The 19575-nt window shown below is 49.9% G+C and overlaps 1 protein-coding gene across 9 annotated transcripts in view; it reads left to right on the forward strand.

The window, feature by feature from the left end:
• Positions 1 to 1733: 1733 nt before the first annotated feature.
• The window catches only part of MACROH2A1 (macroH2A.1 histone), a 44242-nt gene continuing 26400 nt past the window's right edge, over positions 1734 to 19575 (forward strand). For all 9 annotated transcript variants that reach the window (XR_010990453.1, XR_010990450.1, XR_010990452.1 and 6 more), the window contains exons 1-2: positions 1734 to 1855; positions 10216 to 10416. Coding sequence is in view for 5 of the 9 variants with exons in the window: in XM_068163200.1 (XP_068019301.1) it covers positions 10245 to 10416 (172 nt within the window). In the remaining 4 variants the exon portion in view is untranslated. The remainder of the gene's footprint in view (positions 1856 to 10215; positions 10417 to 19575) is intronic.

Below are 19575 nucleotides of genomic sequence, written 5' to 3' on the forward strand. Positions count from 1 at the left end.
TATTTTGGTTTGTGGTTTGGTGGGTTTTTTTCAGATAAAACTCATGTGGGTGACAGTAAAACAGAGTAGGAAGAGCCAAGCATTGGAGGACCAGTTCTGCTCAGCACTCTGCACAGCACAGGAGAAGGGTTCCTGTGTGGGCAGCACTGCCAGCAAGAAAAAAGGGAGCAGAGAATGAAGAGGAGGAGGTGGGAGGGAGATGGTGGAACACAGGGAACATAGCTGTGTCCCCAGCTTTGTAAGCCACGGCAGATGGCCTGGTGAGTACTGTATCCATATCAGTGGGTTAAGGGCAATCAGGGACTACAGGGTACTTGACTTAGCAGGGAGTCTTTGTTAGGCAAAACCGCCTGTGCGAATAGCACCGAGGCTGCGATTAGCACCGGGGAGCAGAGCCAGGCCAAGGCTGCAACTGACCCTGTGCTGCAGGGTAGCCTAAGGAGAGATGTCTCGCGGGATGCAGAGTTTAGCTGCGTTAAAAAACAGACCAGGCCAAGCCATTGATATGGATGAGAACACCACACTGGCAGTGCCCCAGCCTGGCTAGTGCAGCTGCCCATGGCACTGCTTTCCCAAGCCCTCTGCATGCTGTGTTGCCTTCTCACCCTTATTTCAGAAACACTCTCTGAGGGGGCATTTCCAAGGCCAGCCCCACGGTTTATACAGACTGCCCCTAGTTCCCAGATTTTCATCCCTCCTTTAAACTATTTTCTCCCTGCTTCTTATGTCATATGCCAAAGGCACTGTGAGTACTGGGCAAAACAAGGAGAGCTGCAGCTCGGGGGGGCTGATATGGAGAACAAGAAACTCCTTGCCTGCACTAGCTGTTGGTAGCTGGAATGGTGTCACACTGCCGTGCCACCAACACCCATCATGGCTCTAGCCATGAAACAACAGCAAGGGACACTGGGGAAGAAGCCGTGGACTGCGATCCCATTTGGGGTATCGAAGCAAGATGCTGCTCTGTTCAGGCAGGAGCAGCAGCCGGCTTTGGGAGCAGCAGTGCTCTGTGACACGGCAATTTGTCATGATTTGTGTGTCCCACGGCCAAAACCTTCCGCAGCAGCTACCCTCTTCTACTGGCAGGTGAGGCAGCTGGGAGAGAGGGAGAGGAGAGGAAGGAGGAGAGGAGGAAGAGAATGAGATGCACTCTCCCTTTGTCAGCTGGGCGTGCGGGCGGGGGGCAGCAGCAACCCAGCTCTTCCAACCCAGCAAGGTCCACTCAAGCACATTAGCATCTCCCAAGCAGGAACTCCTCCAAATCCCCATCTGGGGCCTTTATAAAATGGCAGAAAGCCATTTTTGTACAGCAGAAGGACAGCAGCCAGAGCGTGCACGCCCCAGGCCAGCAGGAACAATCCCATCGCTCCTTCTCTTCGCTGCCCGGATGAGAAAGCTCATTCCGGGAGGGCAGCGGCGCTGCCCCCAGCCCTGCCCGCCCGCGCCGCAGCGCTGGGAGCATACGGATCGGCACACAATGGCCATCCGGGTGCACCTCCCAGCAGCTGCGGGGAGCGCGGTGCCAAGGGCCAGCCCCGCGCAGGCACGAAGCTCTCCACGGGGCAGGCGGAGCGCCCGCACGCGGCCAGCTGCCGCGGCACCGGCGCCGCTCGCCCCCCGCCCGAGCGCAGCGCGGGCCAGCGCGGGAGCGCGCAGCGACGGGGCCCAGGCGCGGCGCGGGGCGGAGCGGCAGGGATGTGACGTGCGGCGCGGGCGCGCGGGGCATTGTGGGAGTTCACCGCCAGCCCCCTCCAGCCGTTCCCGTTGGCCCCGCGGGCGGAGCGGAGGCAGCGGGGCCGCCGCCGGTGACCGACCGACCGACCGAGCGGAAGCGTCCTGCCCCGGAGACCTCGCTGTGAGTCGCTGCCGGCCTTGGGCGCGGAAGGGCCTCCCGTCCTGTGGGAACGCGGGGGGCGCCGAGGGGCTCTGCCGCGGCGGGGAGCAGCCGGCCCCGGCGCTCAGGGCCCCTCCAGCCGGGGCAGGCTTGGAGGGAGGCGGGGGCTCGCCCTGCTGGCTCTCCCCCGGGGGAGGCGCGGGGCTCGGGCCGCGGGGGCGGTCTGCCGGTCCTGCCCCGCCGTGCCGTGCCGTGCCGTGCCGCGCCGCGCCGCGGGTGAAGCCGCCAGATCCAGCCCGCGCCCAGCGCAATGGTGGCAGCGGCGGGGTCGCTCCTGCGGAATCCGCCCCGGGGTTGGGATGTGGAGGCTGGAAGGGGTCCGGTGGGCACCCCGCAGGCGCTGGCCCCGCAGAGGGGGGGTCGGGGACCGGCGGGGGGTCGATCCGCGGTTTCCCCGCGCCTCCCTTCACACGTCCGCACGGACTCCTTCGCCTCTCCCACCCCGGGTCACCGGGCAGGAGAAGACAGTGTGGGGAGACCGCAAAAAGCGCGAGTGGAAAGCGGCAGAAGGTGTTTTCGGCCTGTTTGCGCTCCGTGTTGAAGAAACTGTGGCATGAAAGTTACCTGCCGCATGTGAAGGGCTTAATTAAACGGAGCCAAATGACGTTCTGCAAAGCCTCGAGCGAAGGCTTCCCGGAGCGGTGCAGATAAAGGCTGAGCCGGGAGCGGGGCCGGGGTGTTGTTTGGGAACTGTCACTTCTTGTGCAGCCCGCAATATGTCTGCCTGCAGGAGCTGAGCAGCCCAGACGGGGCCGTCTCTGGCTGTGGGTGTTCCTCAGAGGGGACTGCAAGGACTGCAGGTGAATGCAGGTTCCCAAGGCTCCGCACAGGCGCCTGGATTTAGACCAAAGCCTGCGCCTGTAGCAGGCAGTCCAGGGGAACAAGCTGCTCCTCTAACTTGTGCCTTCCTATGAACCTTTTGTTTCCTCTATCATCTTTTAAAAGTAAGTTGCAGAAGGACCTTGAATTTTCACCTGAAGCCGGCAGCTGGAGCCAGCTCGTGTTCAAGTAGGGTGTTGTGAAGCTGAGGTTGCTTCATTGAGGTTGATGGAAGGCAGCTGGCTGTGGAAATCTGTTTGGATGAGGCTTGTTATTTATCTCTTGACCCTACAAATGAACCACCTCTTATTTTATTTCCCAGGGCTGTGTGTGGCTGTCACTTAGCAACAGGTCTGCAGGGAACTTTGCAGATCCACTGTCTCCCCCCTTCCTAAAAGCAGAAGAAATAAACGAGCTAGAGAGAAGGTCAGCAATTAACAAACACAGACCTGGGTTCTGGTGCACAACCAGAGGTGACAAGTTAGGTGGGAACAAGACAGTTACAATTGCTTTGATGCTACTGGCTGCGAGATATTTTGCATCAGGTGGTCCCTAAAGACCTCCCCGATGTGTTGTGTGGGTTGTTGGCTTGGTTAAGTGTTCTGAAAGACAGCAATTACACTGTTGCTTACTTGGTAACAGTCACAAGCTATGTTGCTGTGTTGGCTATCCATAACCTTTCACACTGAAATCTTCCAGGCCTTCTGTGTTCCTAAAGAGCAACTTTGTTTTGCTGTGTGTGAGCACTCCCATCTGACTGCCGGTAGAGCCAAGGGTAGGTTAAGCCATAACTGAGCTGAAAACTCGAGGTAAGACTAACATTTGGCCTAATGACAGCAAGACAGGAAGAGTGCTTAAGCACTGCTTGTTTTATAGAGCAGCACTGGCAGCAAAGTCCAGCACTGCAGAGTTAGTCTTAGAAGATACCAGCATGTTTAACTTTGTCCTTGGGAGCTGCCTGGTTGTGCAGCTCAAAAAGCCCACCAAACAACAACATACCAGTGCAGGGCTTTGATAAAAGATGTTCCCTGGAGAAGGTAGATGAGATCCTCACACCTCAGAAGAGTGGTCAGAATCTTGTGCTCTCAAATAAATTAGAAGTGTTTTTGTGCAAACCTGACAGCCAAGATCGAGGCCTGGGGACTGCTCTGCATAAGGAGTAGTCCTGCCCCAGCAAGGTTATAAAGCAGGGATACAGGAGCAGGAATCTGGCATGGATGCCACAAGAGGGGAAAAAGAAGCCTCTAGAGAGCCTCCCTTGGGAGAGGGAATACTGACCCAGTGGGCAGTGCAGTGAGCATTAGGTTTGGTCAGCTCAGTGCTTTCTAGAGGCAAAGCAGGCAAAGAAACCCCAAGTGTTGGTTGAGAGAGTGGAGTGCCTGCTGGCTTGCTGGGGAAAGGTGCTACAAAGATAGGAAGAAGCTCTAGTTCCGTGCCCACACCCACTGTAAGGGGAGGATGGGCAGGGCTCAACTTGGGGTCTTTGCTGCAGGATGGTAGAGTCCTGCCATTCCTGGCCACCTCAGAGGGTCGAGTTGTTGTGCTCCCTCCCCTCACAGAATGGTGTCTGTCTTAAATTGCATTCTGTGTCTGGATTCTTGCCTTGGAAGCATCCACCTGAACTCTTTATTGCCTTTCTGCTTTCTTCCATACACACCAAGGGGCAAAGAACTTCTCAGCGTGTTCTTTAAACCAGTTATTCTGGCTGTTGAAGCTGTCCAGTGATGTAAGGTCCTGTAGCAGATTGAATGCTTCCTACCTAGCCCACCAAAAGCTGTGGCTTGCTCTCATGCCAGTGCTGCCAGCCCTGGTCAGTGAGGACAGTTGTGTTGACCTTCTGCTGAGCAGTGGGGGCAGGATGCCCGGCTGAAGCACCGCTCTTCGTGGAGGTTTGCACGTTAAGGGGGTATTTGTGTGGGGTGCTCAGGGCCATCTGGCAAGGAGGGACTTGTGCCACTTGTATACAGCTGTGCAACTGTATCTTGGTCTGCACACAGCTTTTGTGCAACTGTTACTCCTCTGCTACCCTTTGCATCATCACTGAAGGCACTCTGGTCTTGCTGATAGAGCACACCCACGGGGCATTCCTAGGTGGGGTTCCTTCTCTGTTTGCCAGGTGAAAGTGAAGGTCTGTGGCGGTACCTTTTCAGGTGAGGAACGTCTGGCTAGGTGGTTTCACAGCTAGTTTCACTGCTCCCTGTTTCAGGGCACAGAGCTGCTGCTTTGATAAGGCACTTCAGCTCCCATTTGAGGCCAGAGCAAACGATAAGCTATTAACTCTTCTTCGAGTCCGGTCGCACCTGGAAACCACACTCACAGACGGAGACAAGATTATTAGAGACCATTTTCTAGGGAGTCTAGAAGCAGTGTCTCTTCTGAATGTGCCAGACAGGCTCCTGATTAGCCAAGAGCAGAGCAAGTTAGTTGTCAAAGCAAATTCAAATGCACCTTTTCGAGAGGAGTTCAGCGAGCAGCTGTTATTACAGCCCCGAAATAGCTGTAAGAGAGAACGGCAGCACTTACCTTCTTAATCTCTGAAACAATGGGAAGAAAATAGCACTGCATTCATCCCCTCAGATTCAGAAATGAACTTTCCAGCTTAGTCTTTGTACTGGGAAGAAGAGAAGAATGATTACCAAATCATAGTATTTGTCCTGTGGTAGGGTAAATGGATTGCGCCCCTGGGTTCCGCTAGGCTTGCTGGATGGGATCGCGGAGATCTACATTTAATCATCTGTTTGCTGAGTGCAGTTCACACACCAGTGTAAGCCTGTGCTGCCTGACAGCACCAGTGTAAGCCCATGCTGCCTGACAGCACCAGCATTCACAGCCATTTGTCATTTATAAGCAGAACCTGAAAACTATTAATAGCAGGAGGGTGTATTTACTCCTGTTTGATGGCAGTGTCAGGTTGACTGAGCTAATGAAGTACTGGGCTTTAGAAGGGAGGGATGCTGGGACCAGGGTGTGCTTGCAGAATGAAGCCATGGTAAACCTTTGCCTGGGTGCATTTGGGGACGATGACACTGGCAAGTGTGGCTTAGTGGAGTACCTGTCTTCACCCAGAGCAATCTGGCCAACCAGAGTCCAGCACAGCCAGTGTCAGACAGAGCTGCTTTGGTCACTGCACCTTTAGTGGTATTTTTGTTCTCAGAGAATTTATTTCTGCTCACAAAGGCACGACAGCAGAGAAGCCTTATAGCTGGAACTTTTGCTGTGAGCCAAATTAGTGTGCCATCAGCTCCTCATTTCTGTCAACTCAGGGGTCCTAGAAAGCAGTCTGAACCTTGCTACAGTCTTTAGGGGGCTTTCAGAAGTCTCCATTGTGCAAGCCCTCGATCCGTGTCTGAGCGTAGCAGAGCCGCTGGAGGCCACAGCGTTGCATGTGGTTGGGAGTCAAAGGTGGGCTTGGATAAGTTGCCTCTTGGGTGATATCTGCTGGTTGTCAGAGTGATCACTTGGTGAGCTGTCACAATGAAGCTCAATCACTTTGTTGTCACCTCTTGGAAGAGAAGCTGTTGAGGAATGGCACTGTGGAGGCAGGAGGGGAGGGCAGGGGCAGGACCGGCCTGGCTGCTTGGCTGGCACTGACTGATGCTCCTGTTGTTTTATCTTTTAATTGTAAATGATCTTGCTCCAATCTTGGCTGAAACATGGCTCATGTGATAAGGTTCCCTTTGGTTGCCTCCCTCCCTCCTCTGCTGGCTAGCAGTGACTCAGCAGACAGCTCTGGTTCATTAGGCTTGGCAGCATTCCAGGGTTTCTGGTATTACAGAGATAAACCAGTTGAGAACATGTAAGGCACACGGTTTGCTTTGGGGTTTGATCTGTTGCCACGCTCTTCACATTCAACTTCAATAAATCTCTTTCTGTGGCTGTTGCAAGTGAAATCTCTTCTCTTTCCCTTCTCTCTTGCTGTGGAGAGCTGGAGAAGAGGCTTTGAGAGCTCGCTGGGCCATGCCTCAGCTCAAAGGCAGGATAAACAGGTTCTGCAAACCTGATTGTGGACCCTGACTCTGTAGTTAAGCCCAAAGGAGGTCTTCCATGCCAGGTGCTTTTTCCCCTCCCAAATCACCTGGCTGGCACAATTCAAAATGGTACTTGATACTTAATTGGAATTTTCCTCCCTCCACCCCCAAGCATCTAAAGATACAGTGAGTCACTCCGTGTTGTAGGAAGAGGATCCCTGAGACAGGAAGCTCTGAAAATCATCTTTAGCTCATTCCTCCTTTACTGCTAGAAGTTCCCCAAGTTGTCCCTCTCTTCAGTAAGCAAGTCCCCAGCCTTCTGGTTCAGGCAGAGATTTGCCTCACACACAAGCTTCCAGCCAGGAAGCTCTAATGTCCAGTATGAGAGGATCAGCTTAATTGTCAAGGGAGGTGCAGGGTTATGTTAAATAGTAATAAGAGAAATTCACCAGGAGTACAACATAAAGGGGGAGTTAACTTCCAGAGCTTGCAGAAGTGATAAAATAAACTGCTTAGGAACAACAAACAAACAGAAAACCCCAAACTCCAAAGCAACAGACACACAACCCCCCCCAATCCATTCTCTGTATGGTTAGGTGTTAGCTCGCTGCAGGTGACAGGAGGCTTGGAGACATTCAGTAGCAAATAGTAGTTAAAGGGAAGAGCATCTTGTGAAGAAGAGGTGGAAGAGGTTGGAAGCAAAGTGTTTTGCTGAAGGGCAATGTAGAGGAGGTTTGTTTGCTGTGACCCATGGCAGATGACTTAGCAGCACTCTGAAGAGCTGGAGTGTGTCCAGGGTCGGGGGTATGCAGCACCTCTTTGGTTCCACAGAGGAAGGAACCGATTCCTTTACTTCTCTGAATAACTGTCTCCCTCCCAAACCCACAGCACTGGAACTGCAGACACGAGGGCAGGGCTCTTGTATCCCTCTCTGGTACCATCTGCAGCGTGGCCACCCCTCTGTCTCTTCTGTTTGAGTCTCATGTTGGCTGAGCTGTACTCACTCCAGCTCCCTCAGAGCCTCTTTGGCAGTGATTCTGCAGCGCTGCATTACTCATGCTTTGATCTGAATGCAGCTGATGGCTAGGTGACACTCTCCCATAGAAGGAAAGGAAATCCAGTATCAAGAAGTAAGGATTTCCATGTTAACTTCCAACTATTTTGGCTATCCCAGAGACTTATAATCTCATTTGCAGAGCTTTAGTGCCTAAGGCTTGCAGGTTTTCCCTAGACAAAGTTAGGTTTTTCACCACTTCCCTACCAGTTACAAACCCAAGAAGTTCTGGGGGAAGCTAGAAGCACTTCCCATGCTTGCTTTGCCTGGTGCAAATTTGGTGCACATTCGTGAGATTAAATATCTGTAGCAGTGATGAAACTGGATAATGAGCTATGAAAACTGCTAGCACAGTCCATAGCCTCCTCCCAGCCACACCCAGCCCTGCTGCTAACAAAGGCAGAGCTAACTGCAGGAGAAAATGCAATTAAATGCAAGGGGTTTGAAATCAGTTGTGAGCTCCACTTAGGCAGCTTCCCAAGGCAAAAACATAGGCTCTGTCCTCCTCTTCTCACAGTACAGTTGTGTGAGAGCAGAGGAAAAGGGGAGGAGCCTGTTTTGATGGCTTCCCCCTGCCAAAACGTCCTGTCTGGGGTTTTGACACCAGTTTCAGAAGGTGGTGTGACTTTCCTCTGGGCTGGTAAGATGGGGTTATTCCATTTGCCCTCCACAAGCAATCATTGAAGGTGCAGTTCACCTAGAAACCCTTGATTAATGCAGTGTGGGAGTGGAAAAGAAATGGTTGATACTTTTGTTGGTGTAGTTATCCCGAGTGGTCTTCATCTGATGGTTATGCAGTGTGAATCCCAGTGACTCATGGAGATTGAGACGACTGCAGAGCAAGTCAGCGTAGAGCAGGAGCTGCAGAGCTCAGAAGTGGGCTTGGTGAACTTGTTTTGCCTAGTTCTGAGCCTGCTCAGCTGTTGTGGATCAGGCATGTGGTAAATACAGATAGGCTCAGAAGGACAAGGCCGACTTCAGAATGAACAAGAAAAACCAGAAAGAGAAGCAGAGAAGTGGGGTGATAGGAAAGCAAGTTGGAAGGGATTTCACTGGGGAGCACAGAAACACAGTGAGGGGTTTGTGGTTGGTAGGATTTGTGCAAGGAGAGAGCTGGGGGTGCAGAGGTGCATTTATCACTGATGCATGCCACTGGTTTCCTTAGAGTTCAGACACACAGGAGAGCAAGATGGAGACTGTCTGCTTTCCTCTGAGCTGATTTCACAACTCAGTTCCTTGCCTAAGCCTTCCCAGATCCCCTGAGAGTCTGCAAACCCTTCACCCTTTTGAATTTGTCAGCTTGTATTTGCAGCCTGAGTCAAAACCAAAGAGAGGAAAAAATGTTTGACAGCTGTATCAGCAGCAGGTTTCTTCCCTGACATACCCTGAGATGCAGTTGTCAGATAGCTGCTGGGTGTTTAGACCACTGGCATGTTAAGGAAAGGTGGCAGGCTGCAGCTCATCAGATTCCTAGAGAGCATGTTGGAGCAGCAGAGGCTTCCAGGTAGAGATAGCTGGTTTCTGTTAGGGGTTCAGTTCAGATCCTCTGAAAACAGCACATCTAGTGTACAGGAGAGGCACTCTGCCCACCACAGGCCTTTGCTCTGTGGGTTCATACATCCTGGACAGCCTGGGTCTTTGAGGAATGTAAATATACTTTAGGAAGCCTGGAGAAGAGAAAGCTCCAGGGAAACCTTGCAGCAGTCTTCCAGTTTGAAGGGGGCTACAGAACAGCTGGAGAAGGACTTCTTACAAAGGGCTGGAGTGACAGGACAAGGGTAGTGGCTTCAAGCTGGAAGAAGCTGGATTTAGATTAGACATTAGGAAGAAATTCTTCCCTGTGAGGGCGGAGAGGCATTGGAAGAGATTGCCTGGAGAAGTTGTGGAGGCTCCAGCCCTGGAAGTGTTCAAAGCCAGGCTGGCTGGGGCCTTGAGCAACCTGGGCTAGTAGCAGGAGGTGTTCCTGTGCATGGCAGGGGGTTTGGAACTAGATGAGCTTTAAGGTTCTTTCCAACCCAAACCATTCTGGGATGAGGAAAGTAGTTCTCCATGAGCCTAGCAGTCCCAGCCCAGCTGTTCAAGTGGCCACTCCAGAGTTTTGCCCAGAGAGCTGAGGCTGGTGTCAGTCTCCTTGTGGGAAGCAGCCTCTGGTTTACATCAGGTGCTTACCAGACTGTACTCCATCAATGTACCAGTTTGATCTGTCAGGAATTTCAGGCAATCAGTGGCAAGGCTGATTTAAAAGAGAGTTTCCTTGGTTCCTATATTCACTGTGTAAAATGATGCCAAGCTTACAATGGCAACGAAAGCTTGGGTCAAGCTGTTGGAGCTTCTTGGTGTCTGCCCTCTAGGAAGCCAACTTGTCTGTGTGGTTTAGGCCTATCCCAAAACCTGCTCTCTTGGGAGGTTCAGGATGTGCTGTTACAGTCCTTTTTGATAACCTTTGGCTTGTCTTTTTCTCTCCTCTTCCTAATTTGCAGAGTGGTGTTCCAGACCCAGTACAGACAAAATGTCCAGCAGGGGTGGAAAGAAGAAGTCTACCAAGACCTCCCGCTCCGCCAAGGCTGGGGTGATCTTCCCTGTCGGAAGGATGCTACGTTACATCAAGAAAGGCCACCCCAAGTACAGGATTGGTGTTGGTGCTCCTGTGTACATGGCTGCTGTGCTGGAGTATCTGACTGGTAGGTTTGGCTGAAGCATGGCAAATGGAAATAATAATGCAAAGTAAACTGTCACAGAGGAAAAGGAATCCTGGAAAGATTCTCTGGTGACTGAGAAAGTTGTAGCTGAAGGAAGTGCTCTGCTGAGCATGAACTGAGCCAAAATCAAGGGTCCCCCACCCTGCCTCAGAGCTTTGACAGCTTTTGTACATTCCAGCACTGGATTTGCTTTGCCCTGTTGCAAACACTCCTCTTCCACATGGGCAGTCAGGAGGATTCCTGCCTGTGCACATGGGCTGGACCTGCAGAGCTGCAGTCCTCCCTGCCCCAGTTTTGTGCCTGATGGCTTTGTTTGGGTTGTAACTGTCAGGCATACTCATTCCTTTGAAACAGAGAGCTTCTCAGTGCTCATGCAGGGCTGAGGTTGCCTCCAGCACTGGTTAAACCTTTGTGTTCAATGTGCAGATTGGTTTTGCAATTTGTTTGGCTGAGTCTGTGTACAAATGCACACTGCTCAGCTGCCCCAGGTCAATGCAGCTTCTCTGCTTCCATTTGTAGTCCTTTCTCACTTTCTCTCTTCTCATCACAATGAGACCACCTTAAATAATTACCACAGTACCTTCTTGGAGGACAAAACTTACTGTTTCCACCATTTAGTAAGAAGCCTCAAAGGAAGAAAATTCTTTGCCTAAAGTCATACACAATCCGATGTGCAAGCAAAGATCTTTACAGAGCAGCTCTCTCAAATGAGACTTGAAGTGTTGTAAATTTACCTCACAAACACTGCAAAAGTAGCCTTCCAACAGCAAATTAACCCCAGCTGTAGGAGCAGCAACATGTGGGCTCATTGCAGGATTGCTTTGCTTAGCAGGAGAATAACTTGTGAGAAGTGCACCAGGATAAACCCTCAGTTCAGTCACGTTCCTGTGGCCAGACTGACTCACAGCATGTGGCTGTAAGCTGGGGATCCAGCAGAAAGCACAAGTGCTAGATGGGTTACCCTTTGGAAGCAGATTCTGTTAGCATGACTAGGAAGAAGCTGGAGCTCATTTCTCAGGGCAGTGCATCTGCTGGTGGCAGTGCTCTGGCTGCAGCAGGTTCAAGGCTTTCAGGGGACAGTTGTCTTTAGGCTAGGGTGCTGTGCTCTGAGGAACACAAACACCTCACTCCCTCTTTGAGAAGCCCAAAGCAGCAAAGTGTGTGCTTTCACTTGAAACCAGCCTGACCAGCCTTAAGGATTTTGGATACACCTTATAATGGGTATTGACCTGGAAGAGCAGAAACAGGCTGACTGGGATTTATTTTTCCCTGGGAGGCTGCTGCTTCCTCTCAAGAGGAAGATTGGTAACACTGGAGAATAATTAATGGGCTGCCTGGGTTTTGTGAGGGATCCACACTCCTTGATAGAATTTTGTCAGCCATCAAATATCCTTGTCTTCTCCCCCCCCACTTTGTTCATGCTTGCAGTTTTCTTTAGTCAAGCCTTTTCCTTCAAAGAAAGCTTTTAAACTTCCTAGCTGGCCTTAAAATTAACATTGCCTTCAGCTGGGTTCCTGCTTACAGCAATAACAGCTCAAATAAAATGCTTCTTAGGGTGCAGGGTGCTTTGAATGTGCCCTGTTAAAGGCAGGGAACAATACAGGTGAGCTTAAGGCACTGCTAATGAGCAGCACATGTTATGGGTAACTGATTGGGAGTGTTTACTGAGGCACTGATGGTTTAGGCAGCTGAGAACAGGCTGGGGAAATAAAGGTGTTTCTTTAACTGCTCTGCATCCTGGGAAAGTGTCTGAGGAGATTAACAGCAAACAAAGGTTAAAAACAGAATGAAGTTTTACACATTGCTTCTTCAGGAAGAAGGAAAAAGGAGAGGAAAAGGAGAATTAAGAGGGAAAGTAGCTTCCTGTTTTTTTTTCTTCCTTTAAATATTCTGAAGCTCTGTCTGGTTCAGTTTTAACTAGTATCCTGCACCAAGGTTTGCTTCCTTCTGGTACAGAGATGCATCTCAAAGGCACAAATACTTGTCTTTCCCTCCTGGCTTAGCAGTAGCTTCATCACTGCTTCAGTCTTGGAGGGCTTCTTTCTTTTCCCCTTTCTGTGGGTGTTTTCACACTCTCTATGGGTGTCACTATTAGCCTTTAGTGCTCAGTATGTTTTCTGCACTTCAAACAATTCCTGTTCTTCAGTGTAGCTCAGGAGCACTCCCTTGGAATGGGATGCATGGAGATTTGGGGGCTCTTTTTTTTTCTCCCCTTCTTTGCAGTTATTGCTTCCCAAAAGCAGAGAGAGCCTGAGTTCTCTCCAGGAGAGTTTTAAAGATCCTCATTGCCAGCATCTGATCTGAGACTAAATCAAAGCATCTCAGCCATTTCAAAGTAAAAGCAGGAACATGACATAATAGGAAGGGGAGCATGTGAAGTGGCATGCTAATAAATTGGCTGGATCCAAAAGCAGGAGGGAGAGGGACAGCATCAAATATCAAAAGCACTTGTAGGAAAGAACAGCTTCGGGAAAGACTGGGAGGGGAAGTGACAGAGACGTGACCTAAGAGAGAGGAACCTGCTCAGGTCTGCAAAGCAGTTCCTGTGTGTGCAGAGCCCAGCACTGCCTGGAGTCCTTCAGGAGATGAGGTGCTAGGGTTTGCTGACCTTTGCTGAAGTTCAGCTCTGACGTAAGGCTGGAATTAGCCCACCATGTGCTCAGATCTCCTTCAGGCTGAGATTTGAAGTCAAGTAATGCTTCCAGCTGTTCAGGCCTGGAGTTCTGCTCTGGGTCCATCCACAGCTTTGGCTTTAGCCACTTTGTGCTTTGAAGGTGACTTCCTGTTCCCATGTGTGTGAAGGGAAAAGGCACATCCTGTAATTTCTTGCCATTGTGTGGGCTATATGTCATGTTAGCCTTCTTCAGTCTGTGCCTGACAAGTGCTTTTTCAAACCACATTGCTGCTGTTCTTGTTCTCTTGTGTTAGTGGAGGTACACACAGTTCAGCTCTAGCAGGAGCAGGCACTGTTTGAGCACACAGCACTTAGTCTGCCTGCTTCAGCTGCTGCGAACTAAAAACTGTGTCCTTGCTATGCTCCTTTTCAGTCTCTTGCTTTCTGACAACCTCCACAGGGGCTGGAGTGCATCTTCCCTGTGTTGTCTGTTGTAATAATACAGTGAATTTAGTACTATTAAGGTTATTAGATATACAAATTGAATTCTGGCCTTCAGCTAATAAAGTGGTTTCCCCCATCTTCCATTTCAGTGCACTCGACACACGAGCAGGTTGCACGGCGAGCGTTCTCCTTCTCTTACTTACTCACTAAAGGTTCTTGTTACCTACAAGTGATACCACACAGCAATGCCCTGATCAGCACACCCAGTGTATGCAGGGTGGTTTCTTAAGTGTACCACCTGCTTATTCTTTCCTGCTTTTCATCTCAGGAAATGACCTGGAAATAGGATCCAAGTGTGTGTTCCTGGGTGAGCTTGCAGGGAGTACCTGTGAGCTTTACAGGTACTGCACCAAGCAGATACATTTCCTTTCTGTACTCTGAGGAATAGTGTGGATTCTGAAGAGCTATAATTGGTGGTTCTGGTTTCTTCTTCACAGTAGCAGTTGGTGCAGTGCTGCCTGTCTTGCAGGGAACAGAGTATTTGATTACTTTCTGCTTCTGCTGCAGAACTGATTTTAAGCACTATCAAGCTCTTTAAGTTGGTGAAAAGTTCAGTGTTAGCAATTCCTTTTGTGTTCTTTCCTTATTGTGACACTTGTTTTACAATGACCCATTGACTATTTATCTTCCTCAGCCTGTACTTCAGACAACCACAACCCACTCTTTATTTTTCTCTGCAAACTTGTGTGTCAGTACCAGTTTGTGTCAAATAAAACCCAGAACAACTCAGTGAGTCAGGACCGCAGGCATGGCTTGGGGCATTGATTGTGGCCAGGCAGATGGAGCTGCATGGGTTGTACTTGTCAGGAGTGGTCCAGCCATACATGCAACCAGCTACATTCCCTTCAGATGTATAGCTTGCACAGGTTAGAGTTTGCTCCAAACTTTCTCCCTGGCAGAAAGAGCTATGTCTTTGCCCTTCAGAAGCAGAGCCCTCTGGAGCATGCTAAAGGCAGCACGAAGCAGGCCTGCAAGTCATTCCTGCTCCCCTGCCCCCCATCGGCTTCCCTGCACTGTAAATAATTTTCAATTGCCAAGATGTCACAGCAAATGAGGAGAGGGAGAAGTTTACAAAACAGCAGGAGAGCTGGAGTACAGAAGAAATGAGACTTTGATTTATATTTGTCCTGTACATACTGAAGTGAGGGAGGAGAAAATGTGAGCTGTCTGCTTTTGCCATTAGATCCCCACCCCCTCGAGTGGGGTTTTACTGCCAGTGTTTGCTGTTGATCATGCAGTTGGTTAGAATGCAGAAGGAGCACCTTTGGAATCCCAGGCTTAAAATTACAGCTGAGGCTGGCTGGTGCTTACCTGAGCTGTTGTTCTCAGGCTCTCTGATGTCACCAGACTCCCCTAACAGAGGTTCATGGACTGCAGCTCAGCTTGGTGTGTTTGCACCTTGATGAATTTTCGATGTGGAAAAACTTTCTGAAGCCAGCTGCTGATTGGCTGCAAAAGAAAAGTGTTTCCTGAGTGCAGTGAGGTGAGCTGCTCCCTTCAGGTGCTCCCCTTCCAACGTGCAAGCTGATCAGCTTGAACTGCTGTCCACCTCTTGGGTGCTGCTGGCTGCTGGGAATTGTTACAGGGTCACCAAGGAAAGCAGCAGTTTGCCCCGTTTGGCAGAGGTGGGCAAGCAGAGGGCAGCCCAGAGGGCTGCAGTAAAAAAGCATTAGGTTAAGAGATTGGAGTTCCAGGCATTCTGATCCTTATACTGGTCCTTAGGGAGCAATGAGATTTAAGAAGGGAATTAATTGACAGTATCTTTTTGATAGGGTTGAAGCACTCATTCACTACCAGGGTAACTTCTCTTTAAACAAGCAGCTTTAGAAAGGCCAATCCCTATTATGGTGCCACAAACTATGTCCCAAAAGAGGTTTAAAACAAACTAGGGGCTTGTAGGACCTGTGCCTTACTCAAGCAAGCATGAAACTGCCTCTTCAGATCCAGTGTGCTTTTTAATATGGATTAATACTGGACCTAAACTACAACAAGAGCCTCAGAAGCTCCTCCTTTTGGAAGTGTCAGCCTGGCAAAGCTCCTTTGTAACACCCCCCTGTGTGTAAGACCTGTGTCAAGCCCTTAGCAGAAGTCAGAGTGTCTGAGTTTAACCTTGCCATGCTTCTGAGAAGTGTCTCTTTAGACAGAAAACTTTGCATTGTTCCTAACAGAATGACCAACTTTCTTCCTGGACTTGAAGTGCAGGAGTCAGTCTGCTTCAAATGCATAGGAAGGAGGAGCTCACTTCCTTTGGTATTCACAGTCACCTACCACGCAACACCCAAAGCAGTAGATTGATTTTTTTCCACCTGCTTGTTCTCCAGACTCAGATTGCTTTCCCCCAAACCAATGCTGAACATGCTCTGTAGTCACTGCTGAACTGCTTCTGTAAAGTGCCGGGGGGAAATACCTGTAAATATTTGTCTTCCAAATACTGCCACTTGTGTTTGTTGGTAGACACTTGTATGTGTTGTGGTTTCCATTGCTGTCTTGATACAAAAAGACCTGATGTGGGGGAAGGACTCTGAGACAACAGCAGTTTAATGAGTCATAATATTTTGCTCAGTGCCAGTCTCTAATAAAACCATTTACACCAGCTGCCAGATGATGCTGAAATAAGCACTGTGCAGGAATGAGAGCACAGCATCTCTGGATTGCATCAGCTTTGGGCACTGTTTAGTAAAGCCTTTAGCACTGGCTTGTGTGTCTTGCCCCTCTTTGTAGGGGCATGCTTAGTACCCCTTTGAAACCTGTACCCTTTTCCTCCTTCAAGCCCAGGCTTTGGAGTCACTGCACATCCAAAATGTCCATATTCAATCCTCTCCTTTTCTGGTCACGACATTATTATTGTTCACTGAATCTGCCACTTGGCTTCTCTGATGTTTGAAAGTGCCAAAAATGTGCCTGCAAAAGTCAAAGACTAAGGTGGGCCCAAGTCTTGAGTAGTCTCCTGTGGCCTGTTAACAGCCAGAGCGAAGCATCCATGCTGCAGCTGATCAAGCACCTCCTAGCAGCAGTCAGGTTAAGCACCTCCGAGGGCATTTCTAAAACACACACACAGGGTTAGGAGGAGCAGCAAAGTGAGAGCTGCTGGGGGGAGGGAGAAAAAGGAAGAGGAGAAAGGTTCACCTGAGTTAGACCAGAATTCCTGAAGAAGAAAGAGGTTATCTCTTGGGGTGTGACTGTTGCTGTAAAGTAATATGTGAGATGAGCTTCACTGTGAGCTGTGCCTGACAAGTGAGCTCTCCCGGGTCTGCAGAGCAGCAGTAAAGCAAGCCACCAACCAACAAATGGGGAGTTAAGTAACACTGAACCTCACCAGCATTGGCTGTTTCTTAACTTCTTCAGTGTTATAGTATAGAAAAGAGGTGGAAAGCACTGTGAGTCAGAGCAGCTCTAAGTGGAAGTGGCTGTTGTGGCCTGAACTTGGGCTTTATGTAAGCAGCAGTCTGTCACCCACCTCCCAGAAACACAGACTTACAATGCCTTGGCAAAGTTAATAGTTCCTTCTTTAAGGGGCCTAGCTTTGGTGCAGCTCAGACACTAAAGACTGAAGGGTTTGGGGTTTTTTATCACATCCTAAGCGAGGGATTGCCCTGCTGAGAGCTGAGGTTTCATCAGGGCTGGTTCAGAGCAGTAAAATTCCTCAAACTGAGCATCAGATTTCCATGGCTGAACCGAGGCTGAGAGCTGTTTCACTGGAACGCAGGAGAGGGGAAAGTGTTGTTAAACGATTCTACCTTTGCTCCTGCAACTGCAGATTCCAGGGGGATTGGGTGGAATACACAGAGAGAAGAATGCAGGAAACTCTTTCACCGTCTTGCCTGATTGGGGTTGATTGGGTTAAAACCTTCTGGGATTGTGTACAATGATTCTGAAGTCAATGGAAGGCTGATCAATTCGGAGTACAATAAACAGACTCCTTGTCCCGTCGTTGGCTGTGTAGCAAATGCCTAATTCTCGGTGGAGTTGTCTCAGCAGTCATTTGCTTTGACTCCTGGGTGTCGGTCTCAATTGTCTGGTTTGAGGAGAGGCTTCAGGACGCTTGGAAACCCCTGGCCTCTTCCTGGAGGAACTTGGTGTTCAGAAACTGGCCTTGTATCAGCACATCACCTGGTAGTTGTTAAGAGTTTAGTTTTCAAAGCTATGATTTCATCTCCCTGAAGAGAAAGGGGGACAAAGGGATTCAATGCAGCAGCAGTGGGTTAGCTTGAGATGTAAAAACACACCCCCCCAAAAAAAGGGAAAACGTTTTGGGGATGAGCTCAGAGCAGGCTGAGCTGAGCAGTTACATTCTGAAAGCATTATTGCCTGGAGTGCTTGCTAAACCAAAGGCCTTGTCATTTAGGCATTCCATAATGAGCAGTAATGCTGTGTTTGAAATGTAGGGGAAATGAACTGGAGCACTCTGCTGGAGTGGGAGAGGGCAGCACACTTCTGTTTGCAGGGCTGCAGTTCCTGCCTGCTTTGTCTGGGTCCAGCAGCAGCTTGTTTCCTTTGACCCTTGTGTTGAGCTCTTGCTCCAACGTCTGTGAGTGTGGTGAAAGGCCTGAGCAAGGCTGTTTGAGGCAGGGCAGTGCTGCTGTGAGACAGCAGAGAATGGAGTTGGGAGCTTAGCAGGATGTCCAAGAGGCCACCCAAGAGCAGAGCCTCCACAGGCGAAGGGTGAGGAACTCGCCCTGAAAACTGCCTTCCGGGTGAGGGTTCTGTGGAGGCTTCTGATGGTTGAGTGCCTTCAGAACAGCTTTTCCTGTGGTCTTATCTGGGGCCTCAGGACAGAGATAGGCAACCTCTTTTCCTTCCCCCTTCAAAAATATTCAACTGAACTTTTAAAAACCTCAGCAGGCAGCAAGCCACCGCTTCAGGGTGCAGCGTTGGGAAGGTGCTCAGGCCACAGCTTCAGGGTGCAGGGTTGGGAAGGTGCTCAGGCCACAGCTTCAGGGTGCAGGGTTGGGAAGGTGCTCAGGCCACAGCTTCAGGGTGCAGGGTTGGGAAGGTGCTCAGGCCACAGCTTCAGGGTGCAGGGTTGGGAAGGTGCTCAGGCCACAGCTGCAGGGTGCAGGGTTGGGAAGGTGCTCAGGCCACCGCTTCAGGGTGCAGGGTTGGGAAGGTGCTCAGGCTCAGCTTTCACTCCCCATCTCCATCTGCCTGCTGCTAAACCTTGCAGAGGAGTTTGTCATTTGCTGTGAATGAGAACTGTATTTAGGCTAATTTGGAAGGGAAAATGACTTCTAGAACTTTGAGGGTCCCTTCCAACTCAAACCATTCTGTGATGCTATGAAATTCATGTCTCACTTGAACCATTTGCTTTAAAGATGACTGAAAAGAAGAAGAATACTGCTCACAGCTCTCTGAAATGAAATTGATACTCATGCTCTAGTCAGAGTGGAGGCATCCCTCCCTTGGCCTGCTACGTAACAGCTGGCCATCCATGCATGTTGCACACACTGACTCGGCTTCCCTTCTTCATTTTTCCTTTCCTAATTACATACATGGGTTTGGGTTATTTTGTTTGAAATGGTTTAAAAGGCCAGAAAAAGCTATTTGGGCAACTAAAGAGTATCTCTTATTATTAAGCTAGGGTTTCAACGTGTAATAGCTGAAAAATGACACCTTCAGCAGCTCATAACCTTGAATAACTTCTATATTTTCTTCATTTAAAAAGCCCCAGGGATCTGGGTGTGCAGCAGTTGTGCAAAGCATGCCTCATAGTTGCCTTTGCCTGAGTGGTGGGGGTGTAATTATTCTCTGGAGGGGAAATGCCTTGAGTAAATATCTGCAAGGAATGGGATAGACATTATGCAACTTCCATCCTCACTGGGAGGCCTCCTCTTTCTGAAACGCTCTTGTTTTGGTCTCCTGGCTGGAGAAATCCAGGCTGAGTGAATCCTGATGGCATGGAAGTTTTTAGGGCTCTCTTTTGCCTCGGTGCTTCCAGACAAATCTTTCTCCCTTGACCCTTTTCGGTTGCAGGAGTTGGTCTTTGTATGTCTGGTTCCTTCCCCACCATTGGAAGTTCAGTGAAA

The sequence above is a fragment of the Melanerpes formicivorus genome, unplaced genomic scaffold, assembly GCF_026170545.1.
Source record: "Melanerpes formicivorus ecotype bairdi unplaced genomic scaffold, bMelFor1.0.p_v2 SCAF_2, whole genome shotgun sequence".
Classification (NCBI taxonomy): domain Eukaryota; kingdom Metazoa; phylum Chordata; class Aves; order Piciformes; family Picidae; genus Melanerpes; species Melanerpes formicivorus.